Source organism: Spinacia oleracea, chromosome 2, assembly GCF_020520425.1.
Source record: "Spinacia oleracea cultivar Varoflay chromosome 2, BTI_SOV_V1, whole genome shotgun sequence".
Classification (NCBI taxonomy): domain Eukaryota; kingdom Viridiplantae; phylum Streptophyta; class Magnoliopsida; order Caryophyllales; family Amaranthaceae; genus Spinacia; species Spinacia oleracea.
In genome coordinates this window covers 105,168,003-105,188,978 of record NC_079488.1, presented here as the reverse complement: position 1 = coordinate 105,188,978, position 20,976 = coordinate 105,168,003, and the positions used below count along the sequence as shown (strand labels likewise).

The 20,976-nt window shown below is 36.5% G+C and overlaps 3 protein-coding genes across 10 annotated transcripts; 2 read left to right on the top strand and 1 right to left on the bottom strand.

Annotated features, from left to right (window-relative positions):
• Positions 1–2,006: 2,006 nt before the first annotated feature.
• Positions 2,007–20,559, bottom strand: LOC110791248 (uncharacterized). 3 transcript variants are annotated; one of them, XM_056837637.1, is made up of 6 exons: positions 20,116–20,559; positions 18,057–18,138; positions 16,657–16,754; positions 13,637–13,744; positions 7,758–7,903; positions 2,007–5,458 (listed from the first exon to the last, which is right to left on the bottom strand). In XM_056837637.1, the coding sequence occupies exons 3-6, from the start codon at positions 16,678–16,680 to the stop codon at positions 5,251–5,253; spliced, it is 486 nt and encodes a 161-aa protein (XP_056693615.1). In that variant the 5' UTR covers positions 16,681–16,754; positions 18,057–18,138; positions 20,116–20,559; the 3' UTR covers positions 2,007–5,250. The 3 variants fall into 3 exon arrangements, with proteins under 3 accessions (XP_056693615.1, XP_056693617.1, XP_056693616.1); XM_056837639.1 differs by lacking the exon at positions 18,057–18,138; XM_056837638.1 differs by lacking the exons at positions 18,057–18,138; positions 20,116–20,559 and having other exon boundaries at positions 16,657–16,768.
• On the top strand, positions 6,102–9,467 carry LOC110791247 (uncharacterized). The gene is made up of 4 exons (XM_021995995.2): positions 6,102–6,408; positions 6,508–6,543; positions 6,631–6,801; positions 9,077–9,467. Exons 1-4 carry the CDS (start codon positions 6,154–6,156, stop codon positions 9,293–9,295), a joined length of 681 nt encoding a protein of 226 aa, XP_021851687.1. The 5' UTR covers positions 6,102–6,153; the 3' UTR covers positions 9,296–9,467.
• On the top strand, positions 12,671–19,871 carry LOC110791249 (probable trehalose-phosphate phosphatase H). Of its 6 annotated transcripts, none has more exons than XM_021995997.2 (10): positions 12,674–12,944; positions 16,934–17,060; positions 17,239–17,379; positions 17,614–17,685; positions 17,759–17,884; positions 18,096–18,152; positions 18,459–18,560; positions 18,852–18,929; positions 19,024–19,164; positions 19,341–19,871. In XM_021995997.2, exons 2-10 carry the CDS (start codon positions 16,959–16,961, stop codon positions 19,488–19,490), a joined length of 969 nt encoding a protein of 322 aa, XP_021851689.1. In that variant the 5' UTR covers positions 12,674–12,944; positions 16,934–16,958; the 3' UTR covers positions 19,491–19,871. The 6 variants fall into 6 exon arrangements, with proteins under 6 accessions (XP_021851692.1, XP_021851693.1, XP_021851689.1 ...); XM_056837636.1 differs by lacking the exon at positions 12,674–12,944 and adding an exon at positions 16,505–16,707; XM_021995998.2 differs by lacking the exon at positions 12,674–12,944 and adding an exon at positions 16,505–16,795.
• Positions 20,560–20,976: the final 417 nt, after the last annotated feature.

Below are 20,976 nucleotides of genomic sequence, written 5' to 3'. Positions count from 1 at the left end.
TCAATTGCTTACAAAATTATTTTCGTCAACATGGGATTCTGTTTGAGTCGTCGTGTGTTGGGACGCCTCAACAAAATGGGAGAGTCGAGAGAAAACACCAACATATTTTGAATATTGGGAGGGCGTTACGTTTTCAAGGAAATCTTCCAATAAAATTTTGGGGGGAATGTATTTTGGCCGCCTGTTACTTGATAAACCGTACACCTACCCCGATCCTTGACAATAAAACACCTTATGAGATGTTGTTGGGTAAACCACCATCGTATGTGCCTATCCGCGTGTTTGGGTGTCTGTGTTATGCATATAATCTCCGGTGTAAAGGGGATAAGTTTGAGTCTCGGAGTCGCCGATGTGTGTTTTTGGGTTATCCGTTTGGCAGGAAGGGATGGCAACTTTATGATCTAGAGACACATGAGTTCTTCGTCTCACGGGATGTCAGGTTTCATGAAGGGACGTTTCCTTTTGTAGATGAATCGGATGTGTTGCCACTGGTGCATGATGGTCAGGGGGGGCTTGACCATTGGAGTTTGGATGAGAGTGGGACTACGGGTCCTGAGACCGTGTCGTCGCCTGCAGGTGATACTGCTGGGGTGTCGCCGCCTACAGGTGATACTGAGGGAGTGTTGTCGCTTCCGGGAGCTGATGAGGGGGTGTCATTGACCAGTGGTGACGACAGGGGAGTGTCGTCGCCTGTGAGGGAGGAACAACAACATGAAACACCTAGTCGAGTGGATTCAGACGTCGTCTCCTCACAGACAGGTGTAGAGGAGACGACGGGTAGTGACGAGAGTGAGACAAGGCAGTGTGTGGAGGATACGGAGTTAGGAAGGGGGAAGCGTGCGAAGTTTCCGTCGACAAATCTGAAAGACTGTGTGATACATACAATACGGGAAAAATATATTACTTCCGACAAAACACCTACGGCGTCATCACTCTCAGGTACTCCTTATCCTATCACATATTTTGTTAATTATGAGCGTTTTTCGTCAAAGCACAGGCATTATATAGCAGCATTACAAGAAGGGCAAGTTCCTAAGAGTTTTAAACAAGCGATGCAGCATGAGGGGTGGCGTCAGGCAATGGCTGCTGAAATCGACGCGTTGGAGGAACAGGGGACATGGACGTTGGAAAATTTACCGGAAGGGAAGAAAGCACTGGGGAGTAAATGGGTGTATACTGAGAAGCGTGATGAGGATGGGAATTTGTTGAGACTGAAGGCTCGATTGGTATGTTTAGGGAATCATCAGGAGGAAGGGTTGGATTATAATGAGACATTTGCTCCCGTCGCGAAGATGGCGACAGTTCGAACTTTCCTAGCTGTCGCAGCTGTCAAACAGTGGGACGTGCATCAGATGGACGTCCACAATGCGTTCTTGCACGGTGACTTGGAGGAAGAGATCTATATGAAGATTCCTCCTGGATTCCAGAAGAATCACTCTGACAAAGTGTGTCGAATGAGAAAGTCGTTGTATGGGTTGAAACAAGCACCTAGATGTTGGTTCCAGAAGTTGTCGACGGCATTGACGCACTATGGATTTCGACAGTCGCTGTCCGATTATTCGCTCTTTACTCTGTCTAAAGGTACGTTGCAGCTGAGTGTGCTCATTTATGTGGACGACATGATTATCGCGGGCAATAACAAGTTTGCGCTTGAGAGTTTTAAGGCATACTTGAAGGAGTGTTTTAAAATGAAAGACCTCGGGGCTCTGAAGTACTTCCTTGGGTTAGAGGTGGCACGAAGTAGTCAAGGGTTCTATGTATGTCAGAGAAAATATGCCCTCGACATCATCTCAGAGGCCGGATTGTTGGGAGAAAAGCCTGTGGACTTTCCCATGGAACAGAATCATAGGTTGGCATTGGCAGACGGGCCAGACCTGTCGGACGGTGAGCAGTATAGGCGTCTGATCGGACGTCTGGTTTATTTGGCTGTCACGCGACCAGACGTTGCCTACTTTGTACATGTCCTATCTCAATTTATGCAAGCACCAAAGGAGGCACATTGGGAAGCAGCTTTGCGAGTAGTGAGATATTTGAAGAAGTGTCCGGGTCAAGGTATACTACTTCGGTCGGACAGTGCGTTGCAGTTGGAGGGGTGGTGCGACTCGGATTGGGCAGGGTGTCCAATGACGCGTCGGTCGGTGACTGGATGGTTTGTGTCACTTGGTATGTCGCCAGTTTCTTGGAAGACCAAGAAACAGCATACTGTTTCTCGGTCGTCTGCTGAGGCAGAATATCGGTCGATGGCAGCTCTGACGTGTGAGTTGAAGTGGTTGAAACAACTACTACGCGACTTGGGGGTGACACACGACCAAGGCATGAGGATGTATTGCGACAGTCAGTCTGCGTTGCATATTGCACAGAATCCGGTGTTCCATGAAAGGACAAAACACATCGAGTCAGATTGTCATTTCATTCGAGATGCAATCAAGGAAGGGATCATCAGTCCGTCGTACGTGTCGACGAAGGTTCAGTTAGCAGATATCTTCACCAAAGCGTTGGGGAAGGCGCAATTTGAGTTTTTTTTGCACAAGATGGGCATTCGAGATCTACATGCTCCACCTTGAGGGGGGATGTTAAGATATTCTGTGAATATTCTGTGAATATTCTGTAGAGTCCTAACTATGGTGAGTTACCTAATGTGTACCTAGGGTTTAGGTAACTGAGTTGTACTATATATACGTGTGTTATTAATGAGAATGATACGAGATTGCACAATATTTGACAATCTTGGTTTGTGCAAGATATTAACTTTGTGCTACTCCCTCACACACTAGTTTCCATGCCCAAATATGTCGTGTTACTCATGTCAAACAGTGGGTCTACAGTATTGTTCTTGGAGATACTTCACTCAGATTGTACCTTATGTGGGCTACCCTATCAAGCCTTGAGAATGTTGAGAAAGATCACGTTTTTCGTGTTTGTCATAACCTCAATATCACTAAGCTCGTGCCCTGTTCTATCACTTTGAACTTCGGTACTCACTCTCAAGAGTTATTTTTCTCTTATGAGGGTGTGGGGAAGTGTGCCCATTGTTTGGTGATCCCAAACACACAATGAACACATGCCCAAAGAAAACCCCCCTCCATGTCTTGAATTGGTGGTTGCCAAAATTGATTCTACTTCTCTTTCTGCCCCTATTGAACCTAAAAAGACCGTTTCTTCTGATTGGTGTATTATCCTCCCTCAGATAAAGAGTCAAACCTAAAAGGACCATTTTTTCTGATTGGTTTCACTCATATGTTCCTCTTGTCAATATTAAACATGTATCCTCTCCTTCCAAGGTTGTTGTGGTTTATGGTGAACTTGTACCTCTTACTAATCCCTTACCATCTCTAGTTGAATTCAAAGTCTCTACTAGCCTACTAGGGACAATGTGACTCTCAATCCTCCTATTTTAAGGACCCTTTTGAAGATCTGGTCTATGATATTGAACAATTTGTTGCAATCTTGGAATTCATGTCACTCTTGTTATGGTTCCTAACGTTGATGTGGAGAGGCACAAAGCTCCACTTACTATGATAGATGATGTCATGGATGATATAGAAGCCCATTGTGACTATTTCAATCCCGAGACTCCACCTAGATAAATGGATATTCAAAAGAGGAGAAGAAGAAGATATATAGAGTGACAATCTCTTCCCTTCTCCCCCCTGTTGTGTAAGCTAAGTGATGATGGTTCCCAATCTGTATTGCTTTTTTGAGAATATAGATGTTGGCTTTGTGATGATTTAATAATTAACCATTTATTTACCTATGTTATTTGATCAAAGAAAATTGTCTAATTAAATAAAAGAAAGTTATTGGTTTATCACATGGTATGGAATTGAAAACTCTTTTATGATATTATCATACTTTTGTAAAGTCTCAAAGTGAAATGAATTTCATGGAACATGCATTTACGTTCATGTGCATCGATCACTTGTTGTGTAAGTCGATTGTCACGTGTTGACATTATTTAATTGGTTAGTACCCCTAATGCATAGATTTGTGATGAAATACTAGCTTGAGGGTGTAAATATTTAGGAAGGATGGGGAAATAAAAAGATGTTTCTAATTTCCACCTTCTAATTGGGATCTATTTTTGAAAATTTTCTACTTTTAGAATATTATGTGTTTACATATTTAAAATGTTTCTATTCTTGTAATGCTTCTACTTTTGGAAAGTTTCTATTTTGAAAAGTCTCGATTCTTGAAATGTTTATACTTTTGAAAAGTTATAATATTTTAAAAGTTACTATTTACAGAAAATGTCTAAATCGGAAATGAATCTTCTATGATTTTAATTATGCAAGTTTGACTTGAATTGGTTATGAAAGTATGTTCAATTATATATAAATGTTTTACATGTCTTGCATATACTCGTACTTGGCTTTTGCTAACCCGTATTTCATATTTGTTTTGGCTTGACCCTATTTACCTTTTGGTGAGCATTTTTCAAAAACGTGATGTGATGATGTGGCATGCTTACATACGAGATTAATGGTGAACTAGAGATTTTATTTAAGTTTATATACGGATTTGATTTCGTTTTAAGTGAAGAATACAATATTGCTATTTTAAGTAATATTATATAATAAAGAGAAGTGTGTTGCTTATTCCGCTGCATTATTTGAGTTAGTGTAGTCAATAATACCATTAAGTTTCTCTTAATTATGTTGGTTTTAAAAAAAAGAGAAACTTGTGGGGTGTTACATTGCATGCACAAGTTTCTAAACTATTATCATGATGTATATGATTATCTAAATTATAGTAAGCGAATTCGCAACTTTAATGAAAATTTTTAAGAGGATATTCTCACTCCATTAGGTTAATAATTGGGAAAGAAATATATAATATTAATTTAATAACATGTCACGAATTATGCAAATAAGAAGAGTCTCCGAATACATGTGTTCTTAAACATTTGTATAGAAATATCGCAAAGTTGATGATATTTATATACTATTTCTTAAAGGGTATTTTTGAAATGACTCTCAACCTGAAGTTTGAGTATGTTGGAGTTATGAAATATACATATTAATTTATTCATAAATTTCATAAAAAAGTCTTATACAAATATGGATTATCTCCAAATATAAGATAAACGTAAGTAGTGTCTTTATAATGAATTTTCTTTTATGCTCCACAAGAACAATAAATGATAATGATATTGTTTTTTGTTATTTATTGCCATGATAGTATGACTTAAGAAAGTTTGATCAATATTGATCAATACTTTCTACTATCTTTTTTGACATAATAATAAGAATATTACAACACATTTCTAAAGCTACTTAAATCTTTCTTGCACCTATTAGCAATATTGTGAGCACAATCCACTTTGTCTTTATCAACCTTGAGATTCGAATGTAATTGAGCACAATAGGTAATCAAATAATTGCCTTCCTTCCATTGGATTGTCTTCCTTGAGATTGGGATTATATTTGAGAAGCTACCCAACAATATTGGATCAATTGCACTACAAGATATCAAATAATGTATTCACCAAGAGGGAAACATCGCATTACACTATTTTCCCCTTAACCATGATTTTGTTCCACTGGATTTTTCTGATAAGCTTTTTTAATGAGCCAACATCTCAAGTGTATAATGATGAATGATGTGCTTTGTTTTTTCCTTCATTGAGTTTATCCAAAGGGACTTTCCTAATAAGATATTAGGAAGGCATAATCTTCCATAATAGAGAGTGTTATGAAATATTATGTGAATGTCTATTAACCCCCTACTATCTTTTCGGAATATTCTAGTTATAGTTTATTGTTTTTCCAGCAAATTCTTTACTCCTTGTTCCTGGAATACGATATATAATGGTTTTCTCCCAATATCTTTTTCTTCTTTTTATTTCACCACAAAAACTAAGTATTTTTTATAGTACTATATATTTTTATTTTTATTTTAAAACAGAAAAATGAAAATGAAAATGAAAAATGACGATGAACGAAACGGCATTACTGGCATAGTGGCATTAGTTAAAACTTGCCGGCTTGCTCAAGTTACTGAACCAAAGACAAAAGTACAAAACGTTACATGGTTAGGCCCATAAGCCCATTGGATCAACCCAACAGGTTTCAATATGTTTGGTTTTAGTCGAGACAGGAATAGAAGCCTTGATTTGGGATTCTGGGTTCCTTTTGTCAGTTTATGTACTGAGAAATGTCGTCTGCTGGTATCACTGCTTCGCCACTGCACTGCACTCCACTCTCAATTCAGCACCAATCATCTTCATTCATCCATTTCTCTAAAAAATTCAGTGGAAAATCTTCATTTATTGTGTATTTCAATCTACCCAGTAAAAAATCTCTCTCAAAACCAATCAAATTTCATGTAAATTGCTCTTCAAGCAGCCAATTGTCGAGTTCATCAGACCAAAATCTCCCTCCTCGAGAACAAGAACTAGAAATAGAACAGGTCTATCTTTCTTTCTCTCTCCAGTTGTTAAGAGTTTCTTGTTAATTAATATAAATATTTGATAGATTTCTAGGGGTTAATTTATTTATTATATTGCAGGAGGAAAAAAAAGAGGGATTTTGGAAAAAATGGAAGGTATAGTCTCTTCTCCAAACCCCAAAATTGAGAATAATAACAATTTTAATATTTGATCTTTATGGAAAATGAATTATTATGGGTTAGGTAAATTCAGCAGAAATGAGTGCAAAATTGGCAAAGCTTGGATTAGCAGCTGTGCTTGCTTATGGATTGTTTGATGGGGTCACTTACACCAGTTTCTTTGTGATGGCCTTTCTTGGATATGAGAAGAGTACTGGCAACAATCCTGCTGCTAATATCAAATCACTTATTGGGGTACTTCCTAACCCCACTCTTATATGTAGCCTTTCCCTTGTTAAAAGAGGGGGATAACATATCTCATTTCTGAATTTATATACTTAACTGCTTTGGTATTGATTGTGTTATAAGAGCTATGTGTTTATTACTTGTGTTAAAAAATCAAACTTGTAGCATTTTCTGATTTGTTGGGTGCTAAACTATACAGGGCATAACCGTGTAACTAGTAAGATTGTCAATCCCAGTACAGGATTGTGTGAAGTGTTGTGTGTCATTGTACCAAATTCTCCAGAATAAAAGGATGAATTGTGTTAATTAGCTTATTGCATGGGTGATGAACTGTATAGGGTGTGTGACTAGTAATTTAAAAGGTGCCATTCCTAAGGATTTCGTGATGTGTGTTATATGTCACTTTACATGAAAACATATCACATGGACATACTCCGTATTATGTTAGTTAGAGAGTTAAGCAGCGCATAGCGCTGATTGTTGTGTTTCGCCTTTGCAGTCTGCACATTATGTTATGACAGGAGTGGAGACTACACAGATTTTCCCTCCTATGATGGCAAGAAACATAGATTTTAGGAAAATATACTATTGAAGTTGCTGAGTAATTTTTCAAGAGTACCTCTAAATTGGGCTTAGGAAAATATACTATTGAAGTTGCTGAGTAATTTTTCAAGAGTACCTCTAAATTGGGCTCTCCTAGTTTTCTGAATTCTATTAGGAGTTCTCATCTCCACTTTGTTGCTGTCTTGGTATTACTTTGCTCACCACAAAGCTACCAACTCTGTCATGTACTTTAATTGTGCTTTTCACACCAGAAGTAAAAGTTAGTAGTTTGAAGGTGTTTACTGTTTTGCTTCGGCTTTTTAGTTTGAGTTTTCACATCAGAAGCCAACAAGTACCCTTACTACTGCTACTATGGTTGTCAGTTTCAGTTTACACTTCAGGTCTTAATAGTATTAACTTACCATGTAAAAGTATGGATAAATATATCGGTGGAAATAGCTGGGTTTGGATCAGGTTCGCCACCCGTGTGTCGTGCCTGAATGTGGTCGAGCTTATGGAGTATAGAGTCTACAGATAATAGACTAGTTTGCTTCCTTCGTTTTATCACCTGGAAAAAAAGAGAAATGGACTGATAAACCCACACATATGCCAACCTATTCTGTTTCATCAGGAGGGAAAACATTCATTGGCACTTGGAGTGAAAGTTAAAAAGTTAAGTTGGACACTTGAAATGACAAACAATTCAATGGCTATAGGCCTCCCTCCCTATATGCCTCCATGAACTGAGTTGAAATCGTGTCAAGACTGACTCAAGAGTCTTTCTTATGACAATCAGTTGTATTTATCCTTAGCTAATCACAAAAGTTCAAAATCCAGACCATTCATGTCCTTGAATTGGAATTGCATTAGCAGTTTAGCACTGTGGTGGGTCTATCATCTTCTTTGCTAGTGTAATCAACATGGTATGCTAGGATATTCAATGGCTTTTAGATTTCATACATTTGGCTTCCTCATAATTGTTCTGCTTCTACGGGTGCTAACAGTTCCTCAGAAATGACAAACAATTCAATGGTCATAGGCCACCCTCTCCTATTAGGGTGAGTTTATCCCTAAGACTCACCCACAATCTTCAGACTCTGCCACATCAGTTTTTCACTAACTTTTTCATTATTCAGACTCACACAAGACTCTCCCTATTTTTGCACATTATCCCCAAACTCGCCTCATACTCAACTAAACTCCTTAAAAGAGATAATTAAATAGGATAAAGTATAATGATGTGGTACAATTTGATTTGGTCGGAGAAAAAGTGCAGTCTTAAGTGATTCTTGAGTGAATCTTGGATTTTCAACTCACTTCAAGACTTGTTGTAGTCTTTTACCACATTATCCCAAGACTTAGACCAGGACTCACCTCGAGACTTGGGATAAACTCACCCTTTAGTACTTACTACTTAGTAGTAACCCCACATAGGGATTAGATTTTAAATCCAATTTCACCCTTCATCTTCCCTCCAAGCTCCCCTATTTGAGAAAACCCTCAAACAATGCACTACTGCTGTCATCTTTTTCTTTTTCCTGGACTGTATTATTTGGTCAATAAACATAAAAGTCCCCATGTGCTTCAACTCCTAAAATATACTCCTACATATGTTCAAGTGAAATTTCTTGTTCCATGTTTTCCTGGTTACTGAAAGAGAAGTCTTGGTGTCAATTTATTGTTCCAAATCTATCCTATGTTTTTCTGCGTATTGTTTCCTCACAAGACTTTGATATTCCAGATAGTTCTCTTGATGTGGGCTGGAAACAACGTCACAAGACCCTTTCGAGTGGCAGGGGCAGCAGCACTCGCCCCAGTTATAGACCAAGAATTAAAGAAGATCCAGAAAGCTCTCAACTTACCCAGTCTTGTTTACGCTTTTGCCCTTGTGGCAGGAATTGTTGCTGCATCTTGTTTTACAGTTGCAGGTCTGCTAATTCTTTCAAGATGGGGAGCATAGATTTCAAGTTGAGGAATGTAGCAGAAGAAAGCTACCTTTGGCTTAATGTTATAATCTTGAAGCCAAATTTCTCTATCAATTTTTTGCAGAATTTACTTGTATAGATAATAGCTTGATAAACTTTCTTAACAAACTTATTATTTAGACAAAGGCTCCAGAATTTACTTGTATAGATACTCCACCTCTCCTTTTTTTTCAATTTTGTTTTAACCTACTGGTACTTCAGCAAACTAAACCGCTCCCGTTACTAAATTCTCAGGTTAACAAGGATCTGAAAAAATAGTGTTCAGATTTCTAGAAATGTATAGAATCAATCAATCAATCAATCAATCAAGAATATCACACAACATTCATGACAAGAGATGATATAGGCCGAGCCTTACCTCATACAGAGTACATCATCATACAAAGTAGACATAGCATGGTCATAGGCTATATCTAACCACCTCAAAAACTGTTGTCGAACACGTCCAAAAGCTTATTAATGGAATAGAGGGAAGTTATCGACCATTTACTCCGTGTACGCTACGGTGCATAACATCCAACATCCATGAGGCCATGATGATAAAAGAAGAACCGAGTAAACAATAAAGAAAGTGATGAAGGTAATTATTTGTTGTGAAATTAAACTAAACTTGCTTTATTAGAAAGATGAGTTTGACCCATTCAGCTTACTGTCATTCAAGTGGAATTCCACACAATAAATCAAATGAGCTTTAGAAAAGCATCCTATATAAATCAAATTATTACATTTTGCATATTAGATATTAAGATATAGTTTGAAATGTCCATATCAATCATTCAGTAAAGTGGCATCTCCTAACTTCCTATGCTTTATATAATTGCACACTGTATCATCTACAAGTATCAGAAAGCTTAATGCCCTTATTCAGTTATTGACAAGGACTTTTCAGTTTTCACTTGCATCCAAAACCCTAATCTAATTATTTTTTAATTAGCATTTCTTGTGGTCTAAAACATTTTGATTATGTTAACTTACCAACTAACCGTCCAAATTATATTGTGCTTTATGCATCATCAAATATGTCAATACTTCTTCCTTACAACAAAATGTTTTGCTGCCACCACCTGAAAATTATTAGGTGCACCTTGCACCCCAAAGGCAATTTTATGCCTATAGTGGATCCCTCCCACATTTTCTCCTCACATGTAAGGGGAAAATGTGAGAGGATGCACGGTGCACCAGAGTGCACCTTATATGTTCAAGCCACCACCTGCCGAACTGTATGACAGTACCATATTTATTTTTCTTATCTGTCTTACTGTCTATGACAAGAGTTCGGAATAATAGATTTTTATTCTACTGAAAAACTCCCCATTTTCTCGTTCTGCAATCAGATTATACCCTCCACTACATAGGGCGTAAAAAAAACTGAAGACGCACCAAGGTGATAGGCGCCAAGGTGTGCCTACCGTGCGCTTTAACGTGCCTCATTGAAGGGAAGCACACTGTGAAGTGTGCCACTGACGACCAGAGGGCCTCATTGAACGCACCTCGCCTAGAAAAAAAGCCCTTACCCCTATCACAATGTCTCAACACCTAGGCACGCTCTTACTCCATATTAGATACTTTGACCTTTTTAGTTTTCATTTATTTATCAGTTAAAACCGAGTATTGTCTTAACGAACAACAACCACATTTTACGAAGTATGTAAAAAATAACAATCAAGCATAAAACTACATAAACGGGACAAAAATGATGAAAAAAAAACAAAAAAGGTCCACTAAGAAATTAACAATCCATCAAGGTCAAGTCCAAATTATAAAGACACAATCTATGGAAGAAAAACACAAATTGTTGGAGTAAAATCAGAAGACGAAGCAAATGCATGTGGCTGAATCGGATGGTTGGAATTTAGTATAAAATGTATCTATCTATCTATTAGTGTTTACCTTTAATAAAGTCCCAAAACCAATTGACAACACTACCTGTTCATTGTTCAACAACAAAAGCATAAAACAAAACAACATGGGTTTCTTTGCACTCAACTGATTATTGTTATAAAAACAAAAGTTTTCTGTTTTCATGGTTTGATTTTGAACAAAATAGTGTTTCTGTGGTGATGGTTCACTGAAAACGGCTCCCCTTCTGGTCCAGAAATTAAGGTCATGAAGATTGGCTAAATTTGGAAAGCTACTAGCTGAGTACGTAGTTGAGAAATGATCTTTTGAACTTGATTGGCTTTAAACATGTTAATCGGGTTATAACAATAAACGGTTTTTATATCAACTGACTCTTTTTAATCAAAAAGCTTGTGCTAGGAGCTAGTATGAGTATTAGTTTTTCTTAGCTAGGAAGTATTGGCAACACATATGTTACTGGTAAGTAATTCCATTAAAGGGAGTTCAACATAGGCTAAAGTCTAAAGACTCAATAAGTAGCATCCACTAATCTACTACTCGCATGACTTGGTACATGAAATTCAAATTGAATTGAACAAAAGATTATCTATCACAACAAAAATTGAAATTGGTTGGCTTCTAATCCGAATCCCATACCCAACCTTTACTTCCATTCTCATTCGGTGATTCCCATTAGACAAACATGAGACTTGGGATTTTGATATAACAAATCTCATTTCCACAAAACCAGCAACCCATGTGTGTTAGAAGTATAAGAAACTCCTGCTTAATAGGTGTGCCTTAATCACAAAAATAGCCATGGATGTCACAACCATGAACCAAGGGTGTCCGTGATTTGATTAGATGCGGTTTTTCACTCTTCTTTTTCTCCCTACACATCTCCAACATACACTAATTAATATTTGGGACGAAGGGAGTAGTTGGTAACTAATTATGACAGTAATGAGGCTTAAATTGCAGAGGGTTGCCCACCAAACTCAAAAAACTAATGGGTTTGGCGGTTTGGGACACTGTTATAAAGGTTTGTAAATGCATCTTTAACTTTATGGAAACAAGCTAAGAAATTTGATGTCAAATTTAAAAAATGGGTCCTGACAATAGAATGGTGTACTTCTATTTCTAAATCATTGGAGGAAAGTGTGTGTTTTGACTGTGGACTATGGAGGGGTAGCAAGGCAAGGCCAAGTAGCCAACCTACGAAGGGCACCCGATATACCTAAATTACTAGCATAGTAGGCCGATCAAAAGAGATGATACAACCCCCCCCCCCCCCCCAACCCCCACCTAAATTTCTATTGTACACTTAGATGCACCCTAACGGACCGTACATCTGATGACTTTCTGAACATCTAAGGCATCACACACGTTAGGCACAAATGTATGCGCAGGGTAGTCAGTAGAGGTATTGGTCCCTTACCAAAAATCCTTGCAAAATATACCAAATACTCCTTAGTACAATGAAACTAATATAGACACGTAGTAAAGTTATTTAGGAAAAAAAACAGAAAGAAACAAAGTGAGAGAGAGAGAAACATAAGGGAGACTGTGATGGCCATGCTTCTATATATAGCAGCCTCAACAAGTCTATTGGTCATCTCCTATCTTTAAAATAAATTTCTAACTCCATTGATTTCATTTCTGTTTCATGCCTTCTCCCTCCGTTTCACTTTACTTGTTCAATATCCCCATTATCACTTTTCAACCCCTCTGCCAAGCGGGTGTCTAAGGTCGCAACGCAACACACAAATTGGAAGACAAACATTGGTATGCCTCTGTTTATCATACATGTATATTTATGACAAGTAAATGTTCACCATGTGGTATAAATATTTTTTTGGTTAATTTTATTTATCGAATATTTGGACAAAGAATAAGTCTCTCAAGTAAATGTTCACCATGTAGTATAAATATGATTTGAATGGTTGTTTCATAAGTAAACTATGTCTAGTATATCTAATGATCTAACTAAGTATAGCATTTCAAACCTTCTCAATTTCAATTGTATGCATCATCTTTCTTCATTGAGCATGCATTCTACATTATTGGAGATAAGGATGAACAGCTAGACACAAGCGATTAGCGATACACTAGAATTCTAGAACAAGGGAAAGTACTTCAAGGCAACAATTTAGGTCACATTCACGGATTAGGCCTACCAAAAATTAAATTGAAACCAGTGGTTGACGAATTTCAATAAGAAAACAGAAAAAGTAGTGATCACTACAACAGAAAAACTAATAGGTCATGTAAGACTCATTTAAAAGTTTAACTTTCAGGATAAATTTAGCAATGGGTATAATATTTTTACAGATTAATGAACTACTACTAGAAGGTAAAAATAGAGACAACAAATCCATTGATACTTTGATAGTATCTAACATGTTAAGGTTGTTAAACCCATCTGCCATTCTGGTTTTCTAGAGTAAAGAATTTAAGAATATGTGGGACCTACTTACCCTGGTTAAGAAAATGAACCCATGATTCTGACCAAATTTGACGGTTATGAATTCTTTCCTCACGCTGACTCTTGCGATCTTGCCCATCATTTTGCTGCCAGACTGCAACTGTGTACAGAAATGGAAAATTTTGTGTTACTCATTGATTAAGATTAGATACTATGTACTGTGCATGAATTCTCATTTTGCACAATAACGCTATTTCCGTTAAGTCCTAATTTATTTTGTTCCTAATAGTCTTAGTAAAGCTGTCCAGAAAGAAACAAATCTATTGTTCAACGAAACCAGTAACTTTAGTGCTGTGAAGTTTTAGCTACGAAGTAAGTCAGTAACACAGTAGCTCAGGTGTGTACTAATACGGATCATGGTTCATGCACAAAATCAGTAAGAAAATAACCTGCTGTTCCTTTGCAAGAAAATAATGATGGTCATGGGTTACATTATTTTCAGCACAAAATCAGTAATTCTTTTTGCCTGGATAACCCATAAAGTAGATGTTACCTTGATTATGGGATACAGGATAGAGGGAGTATATAAACCCCAGCCATGAGGGCTTTGAACTGCAGACCTTATCCCATTAGGTATTAGCCACTTAACAACTCTTTTCGCTAAAGGTCCTTGCTGTTGCTAATTTGGGTTATCTAAAAAATAACATGACTGACTCCAAAGTACTTGTATGTAGATAACACTGCCTTTATCAGCTGATTCTTCCAGCTCGAGTATGGAAATATCTGTCACTATAATATAGGCTCCATCTTTTCTAAAACAAAAATCCTTATACTACCCCGTTACAAAAAAAAAATGTAAGTGTTCTCTCCAACCAGATTTTAATTCATATCACACTTGTAATTTTTCCAAATAGACATATTGGAAAATACATAATGTTACTACCTCGAAAAAGAATGAGGAATTTCATTTAGGACAGAAGGAACATGTATATATGAAATAAAATTCTGTTACTACCTCTGTTATCTATATTTCTGACTAAATTTCGATCCTAATTTCAAGATCAATTCTATCTTTTAATGGTACATGAAAGAGCATCCCTAAATGACTAAATGTCCTCTATTCGAGATAACATTTTCATCCCTTGGCTTCTTCTTATACATTAATAGCTTTCCCTGCAAGTTGGGGAAAATGAAGGGGGCGGGGGTGTGTTCAAAGTTCCTATCACGAGAACCCCAATGGGGTTGTCACATACTGTAGCATCAAATTATGGACCCCTAATAATTTGTTTCACTAGAAGAATTAAAGTGAGAAAGTATGTAGGGCAGAAGGTCGGTGAATAACCACCACGGCCAATTGACAGTTGGGATTCATCCCTTAAACTGAAAGGGACATTTGTCTTATATTGGAGATCAATTTCTTGTGGTCCTTGCTACCACAAAATTAGAAAGCTCCCTCTATAACAAAATTAACAAGTAGTGTCACACTTTCAGAAGATCATGCACATAAATTTTGAAAACATTTAATAAAAATGTACAGATAAGTTTAACTGCAGTACGTGAGACTTGAAATTTGTTTATCTTGTAGCTGCACAGAGAGATTTTTTTTCTTCTTAGGTCCGTAGGGAAGGGTTTGTAGAAAATTAAGAGTTCATTGTATTAAATGGAATAGTGATGCAGAAGCTTATTAATCAGCCGAAACCTAACAAACACAATTGAGTATTTGAGTTCAAACCAAAAATTCGAGGAGACTAAAACTTGATGCACCTATGGGGTATAGGATGGAAAATTGGAAACTTGTAAACATGTAAAGGCTGAAATCCGACAACAGTGGAAGCCCCAAAACACCCAAGGCCAAAACTTGGCAACACAATAGATGATAAAGATTCAGATTGTCAACTCCTAAATGTGCACTAGAAATATACTGCACTATATTTCAAAATTACTAACATCAAAGTTTCAGAAAGTTGGGTGTGGCAATGTAAACTTTGTTAAACTTGGGTTATCAGATTTACAATTTTAGAAGTGGGTGCTTGAGATTCCCGTATAAGACTTTATTGCCTTAAATCGTGATTCTTGACCATGCTGTGCATCTGTACTCTGTACTAGGTTCACTTACTCGGATATCAATAACTCTTATAGATTTTCACACCCATAAAAAATAGTATCTTTTACAAGCAAATGTCCGCAAACCACATGTTGCTAAATTTTATAGACCTATGACAAAAATAGCATGTCTACATCATCATTTGACAGCTAGAGTTTCCAAATAGTTAAAATCGTTAAGGATTGTCATTCAAACTCTTATAAGAAGTATGTGGTTTATCACTGCCCACTGAAAGGAATGGGAAGTCCTACGAATACGATTGAGATAACTGAATACCAGTGTCACTATCAGTTTTTTGTAACAGTTCTATTTCTTACTTTGCTTATACATAAGTGGTCATTATTTCAAACAGTGAAAGGTTCTGAAAGAATCCAACATAATTGCCTGTCTGAAAGGGAAGCAAAGAGTTCTAATGTGGCCCAAAGGTTCCAGGAGGCAACTTCATGACCAGTAGCACATTTAGTTTTAAGCACTCCAGGTCCAAAACCATTAGATTCAACCTTGAAGTTACATCTATAGAAGGATGAAACTTGAGGATGGTCTGATCCAATAATTAATACTTTCTTTTACCTTTTTGCTTTCCGTTTTAAATCCAACATCTCACTCTCGTTCAAGTGACTGAGTGGACAATTTTTCAATTGTCATTGTGTAAAACTACGCTTGCCTCTTGTGAATGAGGAAAGAAAAAGGAAGGGGGTCAAGTGGGTGAAGTGGCTACCTGAAACAGAAATTTCAACTGTCCCCACAAAAAGGTTTGTGACCCCTTTTTGTCTGCGCCAATGACGCTCAGCTGTCAATATATCTACTTCAGAAATATTAGCTTCTTTAGTTGCCAAATTGAAGCTTTATGGTTCATTAGACAAATTTAGGAATTAAATATTCAAGTTCTAAGAGCAAAAAAGGAAATCAAGAACAGGGAAAATTACAGCTAAAAGTTGCAGAAGAAGATCACAAGATTTCAGCCTTACCCAGGGTAGTCTGCGACTCTGCATCTATCTATATTTGGAGAAACATAGAATGTAATCTTGCTTCGTCATTAGCTCACCTCTTTGTTCCACAATTATAGCTGCATTGTATCCTTGAAGTCAGAGCCAAATTTTTATCTTTGTAAGTAAATAAAACAAATAATGTAAACAAGGCAAAAGTATAACATAATTATGGTGAACTTTTTTTTTGAAGAAGTACAAATGAATGATCCTTTTAGCATAAACTACGGTGAACTAATTGCAACAACAATTCTCGCAGGTAAATTTAGAACATCAGAGTCAGCATGGGAGTTCCTAGGTTGATAGCCAAACTTAGCAACTTGAAGTCAAGCTCAACTTTTGATGAAGACAAGAACACAAACTGGCATTCATATGACTCATGGCTAGTAAGATTCATATACTTTGTCTTATTTATTAGTGCCTACGACACATGTTCATATAAAATGAATTTTGGAAAGAAAGCATACGTAAGGGGCCTATGGTGGACTGAATTTCACAGAAAACACCATAACAGTAGAAGCATGTTTGAATTCCTAATCCATGGTTATTTTCTATGGTAAACAGGAGAAGCACCCTTCTGCTTTGGTCGCATTCAAGAAGATGATGCATGGAGCAGAGAGCAAAAAGATAGTTGTGTTCTTGGATTATGATGGAACCCTTTCACCAATAGTTAATGACCCTGAAGTTGCCTTTATGACTGAGAAGGTAAACAACTTAGTCAAGGATAAAGTTGTGTGGTACGCCAATTAAACATTAACGTGAACATAAGCTTATTAAATATCAAGAAATAAATAAAGCAGAATTAGCAAGTATTATGTTTTAAGGAAGCCTATTCACGGTGATGCATGGTTTAAGGAATACCAAATTCAGACAGACTTGCCCCAAAACAGTCAAAGCACGTGCTAATCACTAATTGCAACAGAATATAAACAATTGCAGATGCGCGCTGTGGTGCACGAAGTTGGCTGTTGTTTTCCAACTTCAATAATCAGTGGAAGGAGCAGAGAAAAGGTATTACAATCCATATTATATACATATCAGTTTATAGAAGTGATGAACTCTAACTGTTGTGTTCTTTTTCTAGGTCTATGATTTTGTCCAATTGGACAATATTTACTATGCTGGGAGTCACGGGATGGATATAATGGCACCACTACAGCCATTAAGGATTAGAGATTGGAAATATCATGCAAAAGCAGTTGACCGAAAGGTTTATCTTTTCTCTGTTCTAGCCTCTAACTTGTAAACATGTAAATAAATTTTAGGATTACCTATAGGGGCTATAGCTCACATTGCCTCAAGCATCAAAGAAACAATACGAAGAGACAACATATATGTGCATCATACAGAGTGTTTTCACATCAAGACAATTGAAGCAAAACCTGATTAAATCTTCCAATGAAATGATTTCTCTCTTGTAGGGAAACAAGCTTGTCATCTATCAACCAGCAAATAAGTACTTGCCTGAAATTAATCAGGTAAGCAGTCAGCATCCATCTCAAGTTATCAGTATCAGGAGTCCTCGAAATAATCTCAAAAAAAAATCAGAGATTTGCGTTAATCCAGAGTTAGTACTGCTTGTTGACATCTATGGAATTATTATCTAGTTGACAGCACTGTTCAAACATGTCATCTAAATATTCTTGTCGAATCCATTCCACAGACAATGCTTCTACTTAAGGAATCAAATAGCTTCACGTATATAACCATAGTATTGACTCATTCAAATGGTACATGGTAAAAGATTCATGAACTTCCTAAACATGAAATTCTTTTCCTTGTAGATTCAAAAGTCACTAGAAGAGAAAACTGAAGCAATTGAAGGCGTAAAACTTGAAGACAACAAGTTCTGTTTGTCTGTCCACTTCAGAAATGTACCAGATGAGGTACTTCCTAGCAGATATCATGACTCTGGTTATTGTCCAAATTCGCCGGTCAATACTGTTAAAAACCTTAGTCCCAAAGGAATATATGTGATCCTAAAAGATGTAGCTCTGACATCACTGCAATCGTACTAAGAATATGCCTTTGAGAAAATCCAAAAACTGTGTATTCCTACAATTTAGATCAGTTCCTAATAGAAATGAAGTTAGTTAGCTGCAATTGAAGCTTGACAGTGTAAGAGTAAATGACAAGAGCACTTCTAAGTTCTAACAGAAGCTATTATTAAAATGCAGGACTTGGGCACATTAGAGGAGCAAGTAAAGTCTGTACTTGAAGAACATCCACAGTTTCGGCTTACAAGAGGTAAAAAGGTACAGTAGAGACAGTATAACTCCTTACGTTGGAGAAGAGGAGAGAAATTATTACTTGGGTTTAATGTTATAAAGCTATCTCTTTATAAATCAGGTCTTGGAAATACGCCCCCCTATTGACTGGGATAAGGGTCATGCTCTAGAATATTTACTTGATAGCCTCGGGTTGGCTGGCTCCAATGATGTTCTCCCAATATACATCGGCGATGACACAAGTGATGAAGATGCCTTTGAGGTATTAATCTGAACTCAACAATAAACTTCCACTTGTTTGGCAAGTAGCTATTTTAATTTTACTTCAATAGGAAGAAGTAATGGAATCCTAGGATATTAAGATGATGTTTATAGATTCCTATAAATTTCATATTATTTATCTATTTATCCTCAACCCTATTTATTCCAAAATTGTAGCTCATACATCGAAGGAGACAAGGTCATTCCATCATTGTAACTTCCATCCCAAGAGAAACGTGGGCATCATACTCCTTGTATGACACAACAGAAGTCATGTTATTCTTAGAATACCTAACAAAGTGGAAGAGGATCAGCTCGGCAATTTAGTACCACTATGTTCATAAAGATCACAGAAGAAACGCCCAGCAGCCAGGCCAGGCCACCAAGTCAGCCTCTGAACCAAGGGAAATTGCTATCGACATGTCCTAATATCGGTTATTTCACTACATGATATCATACATGCCCCCAGTTGCAAAAAGAAGGCGAAATTTACATGGAATGTTCTTCAAAGTCATGAAGTAAATATCAATACTGTTATACTGGGCACTAAATTTTGACATCAATCATAAGGAATGATGCATATAAATATATAATGGTCATCAGCTTGATTTTCCTGTGTTTTTCTAATCTGATGATAATTTGTGATGAAAAAAAAATGTGTTTGCATCAAAATATCAAATTATTGCGTCAATCTTCTCTTTTTTTTCGGATTTCAGATTAAAATTTGTCAGCTACAGATTCTCCTACCCTAGAAAACAGTACTAAAAATCATCGTGACGAACCAAACGAATTATCCAATCAATCAATAAATTTAGGCTCTAAATTGAAAATAACTTCATCCATGATCAATCAATCAATAGAATTAACAAACTGCAGTAAAACCTAAATTGAAATTCATAATATAAAAAGTAACTTCGAAATGGAAATGGTACACCGATTGAGAGTTTCATACCTGATCGCAAAAATCGTGCGAGAAAAAGCTGAATCGACATTCTCATGGAATCTATGAGGAAGAGAATTTAGGAGATAGATAGAGGGAGACAGCAGTTGTGAGAACCCGGGAAATTCAATTTCTAGCAACATAATGTGGATAAATAGTGACTATTTCAGGGCCTAACGCCTTAACGGCTACCATGCTATATGCCTGTTTGCAACGCGCGGATGGTGCAGGGGCTTGCACGTAGATCTACGTGCACCTGCATCAAAATGCAAAAACATTAAAAGAAAACGCAAAAAACAAAAAAAAAACGCAAAAGAACATAAGAAACTAAACAGAAAGAACATAATAGAGTAAACGAAAAGAACATTAACCAAAACCTGAAAAGAACACTAATGTTAAAAAACTAAAGAAAATGTACAAAAATGAAAATAACATATTCTCTCCTGATAAACTATAAAAAGAACAACTATTTTTCAAAAAGAACATTATGTGAAAAATGCAACAGAAAAAAATATATATTATCGATAATATTATTAAATATTAAAAACAGTAAAAAAGTTAAAAAGAACACAAAATAATTAAAAAAAGAGAACAACAACTTTTTTATAAAACACAAAGAACAAAATCAAAAGAAAATTTAAAAAACTCAAAATTTAAAAAAAAAACGACGACAAAAAAAAAGAAAAAAGAACAAAACACATGAAAAAGAACAACATTTTCTTTTTCCTTATCAAACAAAAGAACAGAATGAAAGGGACAAAAAGAACAACAAATCTATGTTCTTTTATTAGTTGTATTTGTTCTTTTTAAACCACTTAGTGTTCTAATTAAAAAGACGAAAACGACGATATTTTGATGCTCTTAAAACTATAT